This window comes from Saimiri boliviensis, chromosome 12 (assembly GCF_048565385.1).
Source record: "Saimiri boliviensis isolate mSaiBol1 chromosome 12, mSaiBol1.pri, whole genome shotgun sequence".
In the NCBI taxonomy this organism is placed as follows: domain Eukaryota; kingdom Metazoa; phylum Chordata; class Mammalia; order Primates; family Cebidae; genus Saimiri; species Saimiri boliviensis.
In genome coordinates this window covers 27944555-27964472 of record NC_133460.1, presented here as the reverse complement: position 1 = coordinate 27964472, position 19918 = coordinate 27944555, and the positions used below count along the sequence as shown (strand labels likewise).

Genomic DNA, 19918 nt, shown 5'->3' with positions numbered 1-19918 from the left:
TTTAAAAAATAATCTGAAAGAAAGCAACAGATGAGAGAAAAAGAATCGTAAAATGGGTAAGACAAATGGAAATAAATAGTAAGATGGTATTTATGAACACAACTATATCAGTAATTACATTAAATGTAAATGCTCTAAATACACAAAAGATAAAAATTGACAGACTCGATTAAAACAACTCTATTCAAGAGACATGACATCATTTTAAGAACATTAAAAAATTCAAATTAAGGGAAAAAGTGAAAAAATACCATTGTGAATGGTAGAGAAAGCCATTTCACATAACAAAGGGTTCACTCTACCGGAAAATGTCAATTTTAAATGGGTAGGAGCCTAATAGCCTCTAAATGCATAAAAGAAAAACTGACACAACTCAAAGGAGAAATAAATTCATAATAATAGTGGCAGGTTTTAGCATCTCTCAGTAATTTACAGAAAAACAAACAAAAGTATCAGTAAAGATGTAGATAATTTGGCCAACCTGATGAACAAACTTGACCCAGTTGAAATATACATAACACCTGCACACAACTGCAGAATGTGCATTCTTTCAAGTGCAAGAACAGAATGATAAGAATATTATAGGAAAGTCTGTCATGAACATAACTGCAAAAACCCTGGAAAATACAATAGCAAATTAATCTACATTTTATTTATTTATTTATTTTATTTTATTTTTGGAGACAGGGTCTCGCTTTGTCACCCAGGCTGTAGTGCAGTGGCGTGAACACGACTCACTTCCGCCTTAACCTCCTGGGCTCAAGCAATACTCCTGCCTCAGCCTCCTAAGTAGCTGGGACAACAGGAGTATGCCACCACATCTGGCTAATGTTGCATTTTTGGTAGAGACCAAGTTTCCTGAGCCCAGGCAATCTACCTGCCTTGGCCTTCCAAAGTGCTGGGATAACAGGTGTGAGCCGCTGTGCCCAGCTTAAATCTAAATTTTATTTTATTTTATTTTATGGCCATGTTCTCTCTGATAAATCTAAATTTTAAATAAGTAAGTCCAAGTATTGTTGCATTTATGTGTATAAACCTGCATAAACACACAAATGACATTCAACAGTCAATTAGTATAAGTCATCATGTCCAAAGAATAAAGGAGAAAAATATAATTATTTCAAAAGGTGCAGAATAAGTATTTGAGAGAAATTTAACCTCATTCGTGATTTTTTTTAAAAAAAACCTTTTTAACAGCTTGAGAATATATGTTCATGAGCACATTAAAAATCCTATTGCAACTATCATACTTCATGGGGAGTATTGACAGCTGTCCCCATGCCCTGCCCACCACCGCTGAGATTGAGAGTAAGACAAGAATACCCACTATCACCACTTATAGTCAGCATTCTGCTGGAGGTCCTAGCCACTGTAGTTTGGATACCAATTTTGTATCTTGCAACCTTGCTGAATTTATTAGTTCTAGTAGTTTTTATTTGTGTGTGGATCCTTTAGAATTTTCCATAGATAAGATTATGTCATGTGCAAATATAGTTTTACTTCTTCCTTTGCGATCTGGATCCCTTTTCTTTCTTTCTTTTTTTTGGGGGGGGGGGGCAGTTGCTTGGTCACTGCAATTAGGCAAGAGATAAATAAAGCATAGAGATTAAGAAAGGAAGAAATAAAACTGTCATTCACAGAGAACACAATTATACAAAAATAATCTGTAAATTATTATAATTTAAATGAATTTTGCAAGGCCACTCACTGGATAACAAGGTCAACGTAGATTTTTAGCAACAGAATCTGTATATATTAGCCATAAACAAATGTAAAACACCTAAGAATAAATCTCATGGAGGATGTACAAGAACACTTTACTGAAAACCACAAAAATAATTCTAAGACATGGGCAAGAGACTTAAAGAAGAGATATACCATGTTAATGAATAGGAAGATAAATTATTTTAAAGATTTCAAATGGCCCCCAAATTGTTCTACATAATCAATTAAATCCAATAAAATTCTAGCACTTTATTTTGTGGAAATTGACTTGTTGATTATAAGGTCTTTTATGGAAATTTAAGGGGCATCTTTCTTCTAGAGTTGCCATGTGGACAGGATTTGAGACAACCACAGCCAGGTCTCTCTGGTTCATGGTAAGCATGCGTATACTTCTTGCCCTGAATATGTCTGTAGACAACAATGCAAGCAACAACCTCTGCTTCCTCCCCATCAGAACAGAGAGCCTGCTAGTCTCTTGCCATTTAGAGTTTTTCAGGGACAAATCAGATGCACCAGTCCACTCTGTCCTGCAGAAAAGGATACTTACCAGCTTTTCTAAGTGGCCCTGCAAAAGTCACTGCTAGTCAGAAATCTCACCTTGGAATGTAGGGGTGGCTGGCACCTATTGGGATGTTAGGTGAAACAGAAACAGTTCCACTGTGGTAGCCTGCTCTGTAAACATACAGAGAACCCTATTACCTGTGTGTCTTGAAGCTATTAGAAACTACTTTGAAAATGTACAAGTGAAGTAAGTGATAAAAAGCAAACACAAGATATTCTCTCCATATGGACTACCAGGTGACACTTGATTTGTAGATTGACAGAAATCAGAGGTGGAGTTAAAGAGGTACAAACTCAATATAACATTCATTGCCTCTTTTGCTAAAGTTGTTTCATGAATGAGAAAAAGATACTGGTTGGGCCAGGTGCGGTGGCTCACACCTGTAATCCCAGCACTTTGGGAGGTCGAGGCAGGTGGATCACCTAATGCCAGGAGTTCGAGACCAGCCTGGCCAACATGGCGAAATCCTGTCTCTACTAAAAATACAAAAAATTAGCTGGGTGTGATGGTGGGTGCCCGTAATTCCAGCTGCTTGGGAGGCTGAGGCAGTAGAATAATTTGCACCTGGGAGACAGAGGCTGCAGTGAGCTGAAATTGTACCATCCCACTCCAGCCTGGGCGACAAGAGCGAAACTCTGTTTCAAAAACAAAAATAAAAACAAAAACAAAAAAATACTGGTTCCACGTTCTGTTCTAGTTACGCAAAACCACATGTTGACGCGCAGGCTGCACGGTGCCAGGTGCAGATACATACTGCCTGTTATAGTAACTGACAAGCACAAGGCCTACTCACTAGCTTGAGCGCAACTTCTGGGGAGTTGATGGCGGCAATGTGTGGGTACTTTCTTCTTTTCTTCTTAACAAATTTTACATCAGTACTGCAACACAACAATCTCAGCCTGTGGGCTACACCAGAGCCACATGCTTTCACCACTTCCTGCTCAAAGGGAGAGGCCAGGAGCTGAACGCTGTTCAGCAGGGAAACCACAGAAACAGCAGCAGAACAACTGGAGATCCAGGGCTGTGTGGTTTTGGATGGTGGGGAGGGTGGTCCGTGGGCAGACTTGACACCACGTGGGAGGGCATTTGACACAGCCCCGTGGAGGACCTAACGTGTGAGGAGGCCCTCCTCACCCAGCACAGTGAGCCATGCATTTGGTGCCTGTGTGGGCTGCTCACAGCGCTCCCCGTGATTTTCCCCGAAGCAGTGTGTTTTCTCTGCCAGGCAGAAGGCAGAGAAACCCTGGTTGAAAAGCAGTGCGGGTCATCCACCGCATCAACACATCTTTGGCTTTCCCAGATGGAGGCACCCAAGTTTAGCCTGCACGTCCGCAGATAGAGCTGGGTCATCACTAAATAGGATCTTTCTTCTGAGCACCTGAGATTCTGCTCCAAATGGGGGCTATGAGGACCAGGAGCCGGGGTTCCGAGCCCAGGCAGCCCGCAGGTAAGGAGGTTGGAGTGTGTTGGAAGGCTGGATGGCCACAGCTGCTGACCTGCTGACAGGGCTGGGGCTTCCCGGTCCCCTCTTCTCTCCTGCCCATCAGCACTCACATCCCACTGACCTCGCAGCTCAGGGAGCGATTGGATGAAACGTCCATGCTTGTGGCTGTGGCTGTCACGTGCAAACGGCGAGGACGGTAGGCGCTGGGTGAGGGGTCAGGGCTCTGTGGTGTGGCAGAGTGCGTGCCAGCGCTTCACCAGCTCCTTGGGTTTGCTGAGCATCTCATCCCAGTGCTCCAGCTCTCTGCCGCGGGTGTACATGTAGGGGCCCACCACCACCCGGCCCAGCTCTTGGCTCTCTGCAGGGGAGGGAGAGCACCGGTGTGCTCCAGAGCACAGAAGCCACGTCCCCAGTGACCACCCCTCCCTCCTTCCCTCCCTCCCTCCCTCTCTCCTCTTCCTCCCCAGGAGGGAGTAGCAAACCCCCTCCTCTCTGGGCAGGAACTGACAGCCCCCAAAGGGGCCCTGCTTTTGCTCTGGAGCTGGAAGGGCTGCTTCTCCCCCTGTGAGTTTGGGAAGAAGGGCAACCTCACCTTCAGGGCACCCGCTCTGCCCCACACCCTTCTGTAGGGCTGTATTAAGTCTACCTTATGCCAAAGAGCTGAGGGAGGAAAGGCCCTCTAGAAAGAAGGCCTCGGCCTCCAAGAGTACATTCAATAGTAGCGTTCACTGGCCACCGTGGAGAAGGGTCTTAAGTCCAGGCTGTGTGGCCAGCCTGATGGCTCTGCTTCCCCACAGTGGCAGTGGGTGCTGGGCTGTGGGCCGTGTGGGAGAGCTGGCTGACAGAACTCGCCCAGAACCCCAAAGGCTTGTCTAGAAGGCACGAGGAAGCTCAGCGCACCAGGTCCCCAGGCTTGTGGCGGCCCTGCTCCCTCCCACCCTCTCTGTTGATTTAATCCAGGAGAGGGCAGCAGAGGCCATTGCTTAACCTCTTTTTTTTTTTTTTCTTTGACAGAGCCTCCCGGGTTCAAGAGATCCTCCAGCCTCAGGCTCCCAAGCAGCTGGGATTACAAACATGTGGCACCATGCCCAGCTAATTTTTGTATTTTTAATAGAGACAGGAGTTTCACCGTGTTGGCCAGGCTGGTCTTGAACTCCTGCGCTCAAGTGATCCACCCACCTTAGCCTCCCAGAGTATTGGGATTACAGGCGTGAGCCACGGTACCTGGCTGCTTAACCTGTCTCTAGGGTCCCACAGAAAGAGCTCAACTGGACTAAAGGCTGGGTTTTGGGCATGAAACCCAGCCCTCCTACTGGGAAGCTGTGTGTCCTTGGGCAAGTATTTCAGCCTCTCTGAGCACTAGCTTCCTTAACCAGGGAGGGAGCTCGTACAGCTCCTTCCGAAATCAGGACAGGAGGCACTCTCTCTGCCTGAACACTGGCAGCCCCTCGTGGTCCTCCTCCCAGTAGCCCGGGGTGGGGTGTGGCCTTACTGTCCCCTTCCATGTTCTGCACCACGGTCAGGCTGAGGCTGGCGGTATCCAGCTCAGTGGCGTTGGCCTTGAAGCTGAAGGTCTCATTGTACACAGGATTGAGGGAGCCCAGCACGGCGGAAGTCTTCTTGCACTTGACAAATTTGTTGTGGTTCATCAGAGACACTTTGACAAACACACCTGGGGAACAGTGAGCACTCATGGGCTGGCAGAGGTGGGCAGGACCCTGTGGGAGGTCGGGCTAGGAGGGCACGTGCCCAAGCTAGGGGCCAGGGCCCCACCCCTCACACAGCACTTCGGCCCATGGGTGTGGCCAGAGGAAGCAGGCTGAGGAGTGCACTGCCCTGTGGCCCAGGCGGGGCTCCGCTCCCTTTTCCTTCCTCTGTGCCTCAGGAAAGCATTCATAGCTCTGCCTGGCCCTGGTTTACCAGAGCCTGGCACCGCATACCTGTCCCTCCCTGTTGGTGGGCTAATCACTGGGTCCCCAGGTCCCCTGGAGTCCCTTAAACATCTTGTACGGAGGACTAAAATTTGGTGGGTGAGACTCAGAGTCATATGCAACGTCTGGAGCCCGCCTGGCTTATGGTGACCCAGACATGAACACGAACAGGGGGCTGGCCACCACCGCCTCACTGGGGTGGGTGGGACCTGCCAGGTGAGCCCAAATGGGGTGGGACATGCCGGGTAAGCTGAGGCCTCCCCTCCTGCAGCTCCCGTGTTCTGGGAGGCCAAGCATCAGGGCCCAGTGAGCCAGGAGCCCTTCCTTCCCCTGGGGACAGGGAGGTGTCGGCCTCACCCTGGAGGAACTGGACCCATGCATCTGATGCAAAGGTGGAGGTGGAGGCAGCGGGACAGTTCAAGGAGCCAAGATGCTGGCTAGGGAAACAGGAGGGACAGGGCCTGGTCTTGCGGTTGGGTTAGAATCCCTAGCAGGGAAGGCCAAGGAGATGCAGCCTTGGGTTCAACATTGGAAGAGGCTTCCTGTCCCAGAACTGTCCACCGAGGGAGGGCACGTCTTGTGAGGTAGTGAGTGCTTTGTGACGGGGTGTATGCAAGGAGAAACTGGATGGTCAGGCGTTAGGCTGGACTGTAGCCCCAGGCCGTAAGCTCAGTGGGCAGGATCTTCCCCAGGAGGAAAGGGAGGAACTCACTGACAACGCCCCTGTCCTCCTGAAGCCGGAGGCCCTTGGCACGCAGCACCACCACCGTCAGGCGGCTCAGGTAGTCGTTGTAGCTGAGGCAGAACTGGAGGTCGCCAAACTCTGAGGGGGGCTGGGGAGGCCGAGATGGAAGCACCCCACCCTGTTACCCTGACAGGTGCTGAGGGGCTGCGGAACCCCTACAGAGCTTCCCCCTTCTCCCAGTGGTCCATACGACACACCCACATCGTTCCCTATGAGTTTCACTGTCATTTTAAGTCTGGACAGTTTAAGGGGCTTGTGCAGTCCCGTGGACCAGAGCTAAGGATTCACACCCAGTTCTGAGCCACCCATGGCCTTCCCGGGGCTGGCGGGGCTGGGGAAACATTTCCCTGAGCTGGACCATTTGTGGTGTCACTTCTCACAGCTGTCTGACCAGGACGGGAACCCAAATGTGGATATTGCAGGTTGCTCAGGGAGTCTGATGGCTTATGTGACAACGGGACCTCAAGCAGGCCCTCCCTGCTCAGGAGCACGTCCATCACCCCCCATGCTGCGCCGGGCCTGGGCCCTCCTCCCTGAGATCACTGTTGTAGGGTGGTGTGCGGGATGCTGAGGGCCGATGCCACCAGCAGGTGCTGCCAGGCCCTGTGCACAGCTGCCGGCTGACCCTCAGTGGCACAGGCATGGTGACCACGACCTTACCTCCAGGCTCTCGGGCTCCAGGTCTCTCCAGATGATGCGCCGGCAGTCCCCTGCCAGGGTCTCATTATTCAAGGGGAACAACACCTGACCCAGGAGCTGGTGCTTCCTCCGCCTGTCCACATGGTAGATGGAGAACTTCAGCACCCTCTGAGTGACAGTCTTGCTGGACACCTGGGGGAGACAAAGACCCAGCCAGGGTCAGGTGTGGGTGTTTGGGGATGGGATGGTGTGACTTGTTATCTTGGACCTGGGTGTTTTTGGGAAGGGGTGTTTCAGCCAGGGACCCACACCCCCCAGACTCAGGCATTTTCAGGGGACCCTTCTCAGTAACAGAGCCGTGTACCCCTGAAAAGTGGGGGTGGGTGCCAGGGCCTTTCTATACAGAGTGCGGTCCGAGGACCTGTAGCACCCACCACCATCTGGAGCCCTGTTAGAAATACAGGATCTTGGGCCCCAGCCCAGACCCATCGATCAGAGGAATCTGCCCTTTAGCTGGAGCTCCGAGTGACGCAGCTGCACGGTGAGTGTGGCCCTGCCACCACCCTGCACTGTAGCACAGGCCCTTAAAACCCCAGTCATACTGTCTGACCTGCAGCAGATGGCCCATTAACACTGATTTTCTTCTCTTTCCCCTTCTCCCTTTTCCCCTTCCCTCTGAAGGCACAGCGGGACTGGATCAAGCTGGGGCGAGACGGAGTGGGGAAGTGATGAATCAAGAAAAATGAGCTCGCAAGCACGACGTGTTACATGTCACAAGGCTATGGCCTTGGATTCCCATGTCTTGAGAAGAGTGATTCACCTGTGAATTCTGACCCAGCAAGACGGAACCCCCAGAGAGCCCTCCCCTTCCTCCCCGTAGTCTATGTGACCCTGGCTGAAGTTGCCCCACCCTTAAAATGGCAGTGGAACTCAAAGGGGTCCATGTCTGTGTGCTGCAGGGACCTCAGGGAGGAAGGGGGAGCTCTCCGGGGGTTCTGCCTTGGCCCTGGCCCAGCAAGATGGCCCCGTCCTAGGCCCCACAGCACCCCTCTTCCCAGCTCTCTGCCAGGGTGGAAGGCACAAGTCATGGCCCTGGCCTCGGCAGTCACACTCCTGAAAGATGACTGACCGCACCTCACCTCTCGGCCAGCTTGCCGCCCAGCTCTTGAGAACATGTTTGTCCAAGGCCTCCTGGCAGGTCTTGATGGCTGCTTTCCCTAAGGGCCCCCAGTCACCTGGTCAGGCTCCCAGGCCCCTGTGAAACTGGCTCGGTGCCACAACAGCCTCTCCACCTCCACCTCGGGAGCCAGAGCCCAAGCCGGCCAGCCCAAAGTGCAGCAAGGCACCACACCTGCCCCAGGAGAGCACTGGGGCCCCACGCTGGCCTCTGACAGCACAGGCAGCTCCTGCACTCCCTCTAGGGCCCATCTTCTGCCTTCCTTGGATAAACTTGCCAGAAACCCCACACGGCTCCAGGCCTTTGGGATGATTCCCCTGAGCTCCATAGGCTAGGGCCTGGCACTCAGTAGTTGCTCTAAAATAGTGATTTTGCTCACTGTCCTCCAGGCAGTCAGGACAGGGGAGTGCAGGCTTCTGGTCACTACTCACCAAGTCCTTCCCCTGCGCCTCTATCAGGGATCGGCTACTATAGGCCTTAACCTGGCAAACTAGGTAAAGCAGAGCTGTGGGATCGAGGGTCCCAGGGGGCTGCAGGGCCCTGGCTGGTACAGGAGGCTGGGCTCTCCTGAAGGTCTGCACCTTCCCAGGAACACGGTGGGTACCAGAGCCTGCCAGCTCCAGAAGCTGTACCTGGAAGATGAAGTGCTCGTCAAACTGCGGGTTGGAGGTTTTGTGTTTGGTCTTGGACTGGAGGAAGCGCCGCTCATCAGGCAGCAGGTAGAGCTTCACCAGGGGGCTACAGGTCTCCGAGGGGGCTTGCAGCTGCCGCGCCTTGATCAAGCCCACCAGCAACCGCTCGGCCTCCTGCTCGTATTCCACTGAGAACCACAGCCGCCCGAGGCAGCCGGCAGGGAATTCGGTCTCACTGTTGTCTTCTGAGAACTTGTACAGCTCTGGATTGATGGCCCCCACCTTGCATGCATCTCCTATAACAGAGGGTGGGAGGGCTGGCAGGCCAGAGGAAGGCAGGGGCATGGGAGACAGCCCATGGGGCCAGCTCTGGACACCCATCCCCATCCTGGTCCATCCCTCTCTGCTGAGCCTCAACTAGTTTGACCACGTCCACCCCACTCTCCTCTCCAGACTAAACACATTCCCTCTCTCTAGTGCAGCTCTTCCAGGAAGCTTTCTCAGCAGGAAGGCATTGCTTGGCCAGGCTGGGAATCCTAGCAGAGTCCAGATTATTCATACTCCTGCCCCCTGGGATTGGCCTCCAACCTTGGAGGTCAAGGCCTGTTTCAAGGACACAGTAGCCATCACCTGGCGTGGCCCCCTTCCATGGTGTCTAGGGAATGACTCAGTGATAAAGCATGGCCTTTTTCTTCCTCTTCAAATTAAAAGGGCCAAGGTGATTGTTGGGTGGGTCCTGGGATGGTCTCTTGGGAGACTTTCAGGGCACAGAGGTGGCAGAAAGCTGTGTTTGCAGCCCCTACCATCCTTTCTTCTTGGTCAGCCAACCCATCAACCTGGAGTGGGACCCAGTGCAAGTTCTGTACCTGGGATGCTTGGGTTCCAATTCCAATCTGCTGTTTACAGCCTCAGTCTATGTCAAATGGGGTGATCATTCCTCCCCCAGAGTCATGGTGAGGTCTCAGTCTGAATCAGCACCCAAGCCCATGTCTTACTGCATGGGGTGCAGCAAGCACTTCATAAATGGAAGCACCCAGAAAGAGTGGTCCCTGGGCAACCCTGGCATCCCTGGGCTGGTTCAGTCGTGTTCTGAAGCCAGGCTGGTGAAAGCAGATGGGGCTACCTGAGCAGACCCTGACCTCTGGGCAGGCCCTGGCAGGAGCACTCACCAAGGCCACAGCTGGGGTTGTGAGGCAGAAGCTCTGATGCCGAGTGGGGGTCCCATGGGGTGTGGGCCCACTCTCCGCTGTGCAGGGGCACCCAGTCTCGGCCTTGAAGGGAAGGGGGCACCACGAATGGCACACCTGGTAGCCTGTCCAGAGGCAGAGAGACAACATGTAGGTGGCAAGTGAATGATGTGGCCTCAGGGTGCTCAGTCAGGATGCTTGAGCGCCAGGGGCTGGAGGAAGAAAAGCCATCAGGAGCCAGGAGGAGGCTGGGACACCATTTTCTGGGGCCATATCAGGCAACACACACACACACACACACACACACACACACACACACACACACGGAATTTGCAGAAGGAACACAGCCCCCGATGAAGGTGTCAGCCAGTCTGGGTTCAGACTCCTCTTCTGCCACTTACTAATTGTGCCCTCTGGACCAGTTGATTACATGTGCTGAGCCTCAGTTTCCTCACCTGGAACATGGGTTTCATAATGCCTGCCTAACAGCTGATGTGAGATTTCTGAGATTTCTTTGTGATAGCTCCCAGCACCAAGGAGGCTCCCCATAAACAGAACTTTCCTTTTTGACCCCACCCTGAGGGAAACTCCAGGGGCCCATTTGGCCCCACATCCTGCCTTACCTGCTTGGTGGGGTCCTAGCCTGTGGCTGGCAGAGCCTGTCCTGCTGTCCACTGGAGGCAGCTGCAGTGGCCGTAGCTGGTGTTCCAGGCAGCTCCTCATAGGTGAGGGTGGCACAGAACCGTCTCCACAGACAGCAGCTTGCCCCGATCAACAGCAGCAGCAGCAGTCCCCCGATGGTGCCCCCGATCACCAGGGCCAGCTGCTCTGGGGGCAGAGACCACCAGTACTGTGATGCCTGCCTGGGGAAGCCACTCTCCCTCACAGCCCTGGCCTGCTGGGGCAGAACTGAGGCAGCAACCCTGGCCTCTGGGATTGATCTCAGGAGTGGCCCCTGCTGGGGAGGGCTTCCGGGAGGAATGCTGCTGGCTGGGTTCTGCCAGATCTCAGAGGAAAAGCCGTTTACCCCAACCACTCCCCTTCTAGGGTCTGAGGGCCCTGGGCAGAACCCTCTGGTTTTCCTTGGAAAACAGCTGGCCCTGCCCTTGGGATTCTGGCTTAAAGAAACCATTTTCTTGTGTTTCTGAGTAGAAATCAAACCTGCCCTCACCAGAACCTCCATCCCCTGGGCTCCTGTTAAGGACAGAAGGGGCGCTTGGGTGTGGTCATAGTCAGTTAGGGAAAACCCTGGAAGGAACCTTCTTCCTGGTCTGCAATCAGACCGCTACCCTCTGGGGCCCTGGAACCTGCTGTGAGGCTGGACTCCGGCTCAGGTTCCCTGACCTTCTCTAACACCAGCTCCCTCCCCTGGCCCTCTATCAAGGTGAGCACGCGGTGAGCGCTCAGGAGACTGGGTGGGAGGAGGTGGAGGGGGTGGGAGGTGGAGGGGTCAAGGACCCTTTGCTGCTGGCCCTCACAAGTCCACATTTGGGGGGCTTAGGAGGCTTCGCCCAGGGGTGCTCAGACGCTGGGTCCCAACCACCGGCCACCTTGGCTGGGCCAAAAAGGTGCCTCCCTTAGGGTGACAAGCGGGCGCCGGGCATCCCGGGCTCAGGCATCTGGACTGGGTAGGGTGGTGAGAAGGCGGGACCCCCACACCTCTTAAGCTGCAACTGACCGCCAGGAGCGGATCTCAGCTTCCACTCCATCCCACCGCCCCTCTAGGAGTGCGCCGAGTCCGGGCAGGACAGGCACTGCACCCCAGCGGGGGCGGCGGGGCGGAGGCAAGTGCTGAAAGGGCCACAGAGGGGCCGGGGCCGCGCAGGACTGGGGAGGCGAGGGTGCTTACCCGCCATGGGGCTGCTCCCGCAGGCTGGTCTCGCTGGTCTGGGCTCTTGGGGCTGGGCTGCAGGGCTGGCTCTTAAAGCGCGGCAGGACGCCGTCGGGCGGGCGCTGGGGCGGTCCGTGGTGGCGCTGGTGCCCGCTGCGGTGCGAGGAGCGGCGCGGAGCACGGAAGGGGCAGGGACCCAGCGCCCTGAGGCCGCAGCCCCGCCCCAGCCCGGCCCTGGCCCAGGCCCAGGCCCGGAGGTGAAGGGGCGCAGAACCTACCGTGAGCTCCTGGAAACCGCAGGGCTCAGGCGAGGCGGGTCCCGGGCGCCAGTGCCAGCACAGCCTTTCCTAACCTCTCTCGCTCCGGGTCATTTCACATCAACTCTTTCTTGTAGGGACCTCTGTGACTACACGAGGCTCATCAGATAATCCAGGATAACCGCCACCCCCATCTCAAGATCATTAACATAATGGCACCTGCAAAGCCCTTTTGTCATGTACTCATGGGGTTGGGGGATGAGGACGTGACCTCTCTGGGATCATTGTGCCGACCGTGTTGTTCATGCAGTGCCCTGGGACAGGTGGCTTACATTTCCCCTTCCTCTGTCTAGAGCTCCCTGTGCCCCAACACTGAACTCAGGCAGCTAGCAAGGCTCAGGTGACACCTACATGGAACCCCTCAGCTATCCTGACACCTTCCCCCAGCCTCCCTGCACCCTGCCTGACCCGCCCTAATGGTGCATGTGGTCCCACCCACACCAGCCGCCTCCATGATTGGGCTCGAACTGCACTCAGGCTGTTCTGGGGGGTGGGGTGGGTAGTGGGTATTTTTTGAAAAGGAAATCCCTTCTGGTACTTCCTGAGTGCCAGGCCCAGAGCTGCCATCTCTCAACCTCCATGCTGTGCTTTTCCAAAGTCCCCATCTTCCTCTGTGTCGCCAAGTCCTGCCAGCTCTTTCTCCTCTGTCCATCTTTATCATGGCAAAAAACTCGCGCAGCCCTCCACCACCTCTCATCTGGAGCTCTGCGTGGGCCTCCTCTCAGCTCTTCAGATTCGATGCTGTACCACCTCCCCTCCCCGGCTGGTGTCTACCAGTATCCCCTCCCATCCTCATCCCCTCGCACCTCTCTGCAGTGCTCATGCCGGGACTTGTGCAGCTATTTCCACAGCTCTGCTGATGCACTGGTCCTTCCTACCACGCTGCTCTTTCCCTGCCTGAAATACTCAGTGCCCCTCCCACCCTCCTTCTCCACTGCTCATGTTTCAAGATGAACCCTCAGCATCTTGCCTTCTGTGAAACCCTTCATCTCTCTCTCCTTGTCCTCATGGTCCTTGCAGCTACTGTGCTGAATATGGGACTCTGTGCCTGTGACTGCTGCCCCATCCCACTCTTCCTGGCAGCCCAGGGCTTCCATGAAGGCAGGGGGCCATGTCTTATTCAGCTTGGAATCCCCAGTATCCACCTCCGGGACTGAGGCTGTGCTGCATGGCAGATGAAGGGCTTGCGCCATCTGGATGAGCTATCCCAGCTTCTGCTCACATTGTCCATGCATCGTACACATCCTGAGCTCACAATTGCCCATCAGGAACTCCCTGTCCAATCAGGTTGCCAGCTCTATCTGCAAAATCCTCACACAGCCAGCCAGCCCACTGAGTTTCGAGTCTTTCTTCTTCCACTGGAAGGTGAGAGCAGGTGGCAGGAGGGAGCTCACCTTTCTTGCTGCTCCTCATGTTTTGAGAATCACGATAGAGGCTTGATGTAAACGATCCCATTGAACCTTGCCTTATGTCTACCCTGCAGGGTCATGGCCACCTCCTCAGATGAGGAATCTGAATCAAAGAGGCTTCGTGGCCCACCTTTAAGTGATGGCACCTGGCTCCCTCGTTCCTTCCTCACCAGTGACCAGCTATAGGGCAACCCCAGGAGACCCTCTCCTGTGGTAATGATGATGAACCAGGCAAAGAGCCACAGGCACTGTGGTCAGCCTCCTCTCCAACCACTGTCCCAGGGGCTCTGAGACCTGGCTGGCCTGGAATCAGCTCCCCAGAACAGAAAGGCATTCAGGATCTGGCTGCAGCTCTGGCTCTGCTTCCTGTTTTCAGACTTTGTTCTTTACTGTGTCTCTGGAGCTGGGAAGCCTGGAAACAGCAGCCGACATGAGTTCTCTCTTTTAGGGCCAAGCAGAAGTTATATTTCCATGGCAAAAGCACTTCCAAGGAGGGCTGCAGGAAGTCCAAGAGTTGAAAGACCTGCAAATGCCTACAGGTGATTAATAATTCAGTGCAGCGGATGATTCATGAGAAAGGCCACTTTCAATTAACCTTAAGAATCATCCCTGTCTAAGGAAATGCCATCTCTCATCGCTGAGGAACACCGAGGCCATAGCAGGATAAAGGCCACACTGAGAAGCATGTGGAAGACTGTGTTTCCCACATTCATGCAAATTCCACCAGGTCAGCCCAGCTCCTTCTTTGTGAGGAGGAGGGCTCCCACGCCAGCATCCTGTCTTTTCTTTGTTTCTGCTAGGGCAGCCTCAGGCTTAATTTCCTCCAGCCCCTTCTTTCGGGGAGCTTGGAGGGAATATCTTTCCTTGAATATCTTTCCTCTGTTGTCCCCCACTGAAACATGCTAGTTCCAAATGTGTCCCTTCCTGCAGACAATCACTCCGAGTGGCAGGGTGGACCCGCGCCTGTGGCTTGCTCCTGCTACTGAGAGTGGTTTCTGCCTCCTGCCTTCCTGCTCCCCTGCCTGCTCTCAACCGGCACCAGAACCCTGCCTTTCCTCTGGAGGAAACAACTTTCTTCCCCTTCCCTGTCCACGCAGTACCTGGTACTCCCCTCCTTACCCCTGTTCTAGGGCTTTGTCCATGACCCTGGCCTGGCTGCTCAGCCTAGTTCATTTCTGGCCACAGTGATAGATTCAGGGCCCGTGACCCCACCTTCCCTGCGACAGGCTAATCAGGATCAATGCTGGAATTCTGTGGTATCTGCTGGGGAAGAGACGCCCCCTTTCTTGCAGGAATTGTTGAGCAGGAGGAGCTAAGTCTGGGGCCATGGAGAAGCCCTACGTGGAAGAGCAAGAGAGGACGGAGCCAGCACAGGCACACAGGACTGAAGTGCAAGAAGCTCTTGCATCCTGCCGCAGGCAGCCCCAGTCTCTGAAGGGGTGGCGGAGGGGAGTGAACTGGCCAAGGGCACCGTGCTAGGAAGGAGCTGCGCCGCTGTTGGCATCAGCTGTTCCAGCTCCAGGGTCTTGACCACCAAGGCTGCCCCTCGGCAAGAAGCAGAAGTCAGGAACGGAGGCAAGGCTTGTCCTTCCTCAGTTGTCACCTCAGCTGTCCTAGTTTATTGCTGTTCCCCCACCTTAGGGATGGGGTCTTATCAGCCAGGGCCATTGGTGGCAAACAACAGCTAATTTACTTCTCAGCCTCCATGGCTCACTCCTGCCCCTCGGCCAGCTTCTTTGGTGTTAACAGCTGACCCATATTTTCTTTTTTCTTTTCTTTTTTTTTTCTTTCAGGAACAGCAATGTGCTCCCAGGCGTGCAGGCAGAAAGCATTTTTTTTTTTTTTTTTTTTTGGCGAAAGTCTCAGTTTTGTCCCCCAGGCTTGAGTGCCATGGCATGATCTTGGCTCACGGCAACTTCTGCCTCCCAGGTTCAAGCCATTCTCTGTCTCAGCCTCCAGAGGAGCTGGGATTACAGGTGCCTGCCACCATGCCAGGCTAATTTTTGCATTTTTAGTAGAGACAGGGTTTCACCATGTTGGCTAGGCTGGTCTCGAACTCCTGAGCTCAGGTAATCTGCCTGCCTCGGCTTCCCAAAGTGCTGAGATTACAGGCATGAGCCACCGTGCATGGCTACGGAAAGACTTTAATATGCTAAATTGATGTGTTGGTTGAGACATGAAGAAATTAGCTATCAAACTCCAAAGAGTGGCGACAGACTAAGAGGTAGATTTCCAAAGGTGGCTGAGAACCCGCTGGACAACTGGCCCCTAGTGAAAGGAAGGGCTGAGAGAGTGAATGAGGCAGGGAATTTGCCGGATTCCTTTCCTGAGGGCTAGGGCTGTGATGTGGATTCCCACCTCCCAAGTTTGGCCGGGCCTGGGGTGGGACTCAGGGAGGGAGGGTGCAGGTGGAGCAGAGGATAGCCTGCCCTCTGGCTCAGAGAGCATGGGCTTCAACAACACTGCTCTGAGAGCTTGCTTTCTGTCCCCTGGAGTTTGAGAGGCAGGCTGACTGGCGGTGGGGGGCAACACAGGCAATTGTGGCTTCTTGGTTCTGATGAAGAGAGCAAGCAGCTGCTGCACTGGAAAGCAGCCGGGCTCCCTTGGACGCCAGCCGAAGGTTTGTGGATCCTGCGGACATAGCACGCCACTGGTAGTGCAAGTGTGGATTAGAGTATGATGGGGAATTGTCACCACCCTGTGCCTGGGGACTTGTCAGGCTGCAGAATGTGTGCATATTTCCCACAACCAGATGTTGGCCGTGTGAATGAAAGAGCCGGTGTGTGATCATCTCAGCCCTGACCACAGGGCCTACCTACCCAGAGGGCCGATGCAGCACAGTGGAAGGAAGTAGGAGGTGAACATTCTAGGGGCCGAGGAGGGAGCAAGTGGCTTCTGATTCATTTGCTCAGGTCAAGGGCACTCTGGCTCTTGAGTGGGGATCAGGGGTGAAGGATGGAAGGGTTTCTTACCAAGTGCCCACTTGAACATGAAATCTCTTTCAGATCCAGAGAGGGAAGGCATCTTACGAGACCATCAGGACAGAGCTTTCCAAACCTCTTTCCCTTCCTATGTTCATGCTCTTACCTCAAAGTCTGCTGTGGGCAGTGAGAGAGGAGAGAAAAGGCTGACCACGGCACCATCTCCAAGGGCAGGGGCTGTCTGGCCGGTCCTCACCAGGGGAGACGGGGAGACTTAACTCAAGTTTGCAGATTCGATTATTACCTAGGTGGCCCTTCTGATGACTGCCTTGTGACTGTGGGGACGTGGCTAGAAGGGAATGATCTCGCTGAATACCTGCTCCTTCCAAGTGTGGCCTCCGTAGGGAGCTTGGGTCTCTCCTTTGTTCGCTCAAAGAGATCCTGAGATCTTGAACAATTTTACTGGGCTTTAGCGCTCAAGGCTGAGTTTTCATTTCCACAAACAAATCAGTTAAAAGTGCTGAGCGCCGGGCGCGGTGGCTCAAGCCTGTAATCCCAGCACTTTGGGAGGCCGAGGCAGGTGGATCACGAAGTCAAGAGATCAAGACCGTCCTGATCAACATGGTGAAACCCCGTCTTTACTAAAAATACAAAAAAATTAGCTGGGCATGGTGGCGCGTGCCTGTAATCCCAGCTACTCAGGAGGCTGAGGCAGGAGAATTGCCTGAACCCAGGAGGCGGAGGTTGTGGTGAGCCGAGATCGCGCCATTGCACTCCAGCCTGGATAACAAGAGCGAAACTCCGTCTCAAAAAAAAAAAAAAAAAAGTGCTGAGCCTGTGGGAAGGCTGTTCTTTGGTCACCTTCTGTGGCCAATTAAATGATTGGTCCCAAGCCCTCTCTTCCCTGTACCGGTATTGTACTCCCATACCCTTGCAACATGGTGGGTGTATTAGATTGTTTATGTTGCTAATAAAGGAATACCTGAGACTGGATGATTTATAAAGAAAAGAGGTTTAATTGGCTTACAGTTCTGCAGGCTGTAAAGGAAGCATGGTGCCAGCATCTGCTTCTGGTGAGGCCTCAGGAAGCTTCTACTCATGGCAGAAGATGGAAGAGGAGCAGGTGTGTCAAGTGTCAAGAAAGGGAACGAGAAGGGGGTTGCCACACTTTTTAAAACTACCAGATCTCATGAATGGCATGAATGGCAAGGAGGGCACCAAGCCATTCATGAGGGATCTGCTCCCATGATCCAAACACCTCCTTCCAAGGCCCCCTTGGAACATTGGAAGCCACATTTCAACATGAGATTTGGAGGGGAAAAAAACTTTCAAACCGTATCAGTGGGAAACATATTTCCCTATGATTTGACTTTGAGCATGGCCATAGAACTTGCTTCGGCTGTGGGAACATTGGCAGAGAGAACGCGGCAGAGGCTGGAACTGCACTGTGTGGCTGGCCTTGCTCTCCTGTGCTTCAGCCATGGCAGTGAGATGAGCATGGCCCAGGGAGAGTCGGCTCCAGGGCAATGAGTGCTCTGTGGCGCAGGTCCAAACGCCACCGGGGGCCTGAGATCGAGGGGTCCAGCCTGAGTCAGCAGACCCCAGCCAAACCACAGACATGGAAGGCAGAAATGAATGCTTGTGGATGGTGCCACAGAGACTCTGTAAGCAGCAAAAGTTTAGCGAGACACGATCACTCTTCTGATTCCTTTGATGAGGCTAGAGCTGCGAGCTGGCAGGCCCACAGGACTTGTGTTCTCTCCACACGTCTCAAAGCTGTGGCTGGGGTGGGCAGTCTTGTCACTTTTCCTTACTGAGTGGCCTTGGTCTTCTCTGGATTGGCCTCCGCTGCTGTGGGAGGAAAAAGGGCTGAGAGGTAGTGGGCCTGGGGGAAACAGAAGGTTTGTGGGGGCATCTGGGATTGTCACACAGCATCATTTTTCATTTTTATCATTTTTCTGCTGCAATAGTGCCCCAGTTAAAAGTGCCCTTTGGGAAAGCCCTTCTCTCCTCTTGGGTGTGGTTGACTTGGGTGTGGTTGACTCCACCCTCTGCTTCCAGAGGGTCTTAATTCCTCCACAGGTCCCTCCTGCTGGCTGCAGCGATTGGTTCAGAGAAACACAGAGCTGATGAGCTGCCAGGCTGATTTCCCTGACAGTGCTGGACAGAGGCAAGGGTTCTTCCTGTGGGTCTTGAATTTAATGAGAGAATCTCAAATGATGAGAAAAAAGCCTGTCTGAGGACAGGGTCAACTGAATAGCTGGTACTTAGAGAAAGAGAGGGAGAGAGATACTGGATCCTGGCGTTGGGTGAATGAGATAAGGCATGAGGCTAGAACACCACCTGGTTTTTCACTTAGCTGAGCCCACAAATTCCCATGTGTCCTTAATGCCAGCTCGAGTAGGTATCTGCCATTTGCAACTACAAGTTTTCAGTGATACAAGATTGCTTTGGGTCCTCTGTGGTCCAAACTTGTACCTGGCCCTATATTAGGGACATACACTTTTCTTGAGTTTGCACGCGCAAATGTGTGTTTACATTTGGACGTAGTAGACAAAGAAATTTATATAAGGATTTTGAAACTCTGACCAATTAAATAATCTACATCAAATACTTTACTTACATTGTTTTATTAATTCATTCATTTTAAAAAAATTCATTCATCCTTTACAACCACAATGTATGGCCGGTATTTTTTTTTTTTTTTTTTTTTTTTGAGATGGAGTTTTGTTCTTGTTGCCCAGGCTGGAGTGCAATGGCACAATCTCAGCTCACTGCAACCTCTGCCTCCCGGGTTCAAGTGATTCTCCTGCCTCAACCTCCTGAGTAGCTGGGGTTACAGGTGCCAGCCACCACGCCTGGCTAATTTTTGTATTTTTAGTAGAGACGGGGTTTTACCATGTTGGCTAGGCTGCTCTTGAACTCCTGACCACAGGTGACCCACCTGCCTTGGCCTCCCAAAGTGCTGGGATTACAGGTGTGAGCCACCACGCCCGGCCTATAGGTATTTTTTCACTTAGGAAATCTTTTGGTTACAACTTTTAGCAAATCTGACTAAATAGGGCTTAAACCATAAGAAGGTTTGCTCTCATATTTCATTAGCTCTAAGATGCCATTGATTGTGAAATGCACCACTCTCACACCACTTTCTTTGTATAAGCAAAAACTTTCTACCGAACCATGAAACCATTCTTTACTATTAAATCAGATGTCAGAAGCAACTTGATTTCAATGGTGTCAGAAAGTGAAAAAAATATGTTTCTTGGGACGGGAGAAATGGTGTTACTTAGCAAGACATTTGTTCTTGGGTGGCCTCAGAGTCGACCTGGCAGCTCAACATCATTATCCAAGATTCAGGTTCTGCGCTCTGTCACCTTAAACTTGTAGGATGGCTTGGT

General features: G+C 53.0%; 1 protein-coding gene and 1 long non-coding RNA gene across 7 annotated transcripts; one reads left to right on the top strand and one right to left on the bottom strand.

Annotated features, from left to right (window-relative positions):
- On the bottom strand, positions 1–12037 carry LOC101033689 (synaptotagmin-15). 3 transcript variants are annotated; one of them, XM_039478453.2, is made up of 8 exons: positions 11892–12037; positions 10666–10870; positions 10025–10167; positions 8856–9172; positions 7068–7238; positions 6375–6495; positions 5224–5403; positions 1–4089 (listed from the first exon to the last, which is right to left on the bottom strand). In XM_039478453.2, exons 1-8 carry the CDS (start codon positions 11896–11898, stop codon positions 3947–3949), a joined length of 1287 nt encoding a protein of 428 aa, XP_039334387.2. In that variant the 5' UTR covers positions 11899–12037; the 3' UTR covers positions 1–3946. The 3 variants fall into 3 exon arrangements, with proteins under 3 accessions (XP_039334387.2, XP_003930006.3, XP_039334388.2); XM_003929957.4 differs by having other exon boundaries at positions 8856–9151; XM_039478454.2 differs by lacking the exon at positions 1–4089 and having other exon boundaries at positions 4167–5403; positions 8856–9151.
- Positions 11263–17946, top strand: LOC120367410 (uncharacterized). Of its 4 annotated transcripts, XR_012512803.1 has the most exons (4): positions 11263–11426; positions 13674–14138; positions 14218–16456; positions 16605–17946. It is a non-coding gene; the product is annotated as an uncharacterized LOC120367410 (long non-coding RNA). The 4 variants fall into 4 exon arrangements; XR_012512802.1 differs by having other exon boundaries at positions 14048–16456; XR_012512800.1 differs by having other exon boundaries at positions 13674–16456.
- Positions 17947–19918: the final 1972 nt, after the last annotated feature.

Bases quoted from the DNA above. Each gene is read 5' to 3' on its own strand.
- LOC101033689 (XM_039478453.2), bottom strand. The intron at 7,239-8,855 runs GTACAGCTTCTG...TGTCTCCCCCAG, and splicing joins ACGAGCACTTCATCTTCCAG to GTGTCCAGCAAGACTGTCAC. The intron at 4,090-5,223 runs GTAAGGCCACAC...CCTCCCCTGCAG, and splicing joins GCAGAACATGGAAGGGGACA to AGAGCCAAGAGCTGGGCCGG.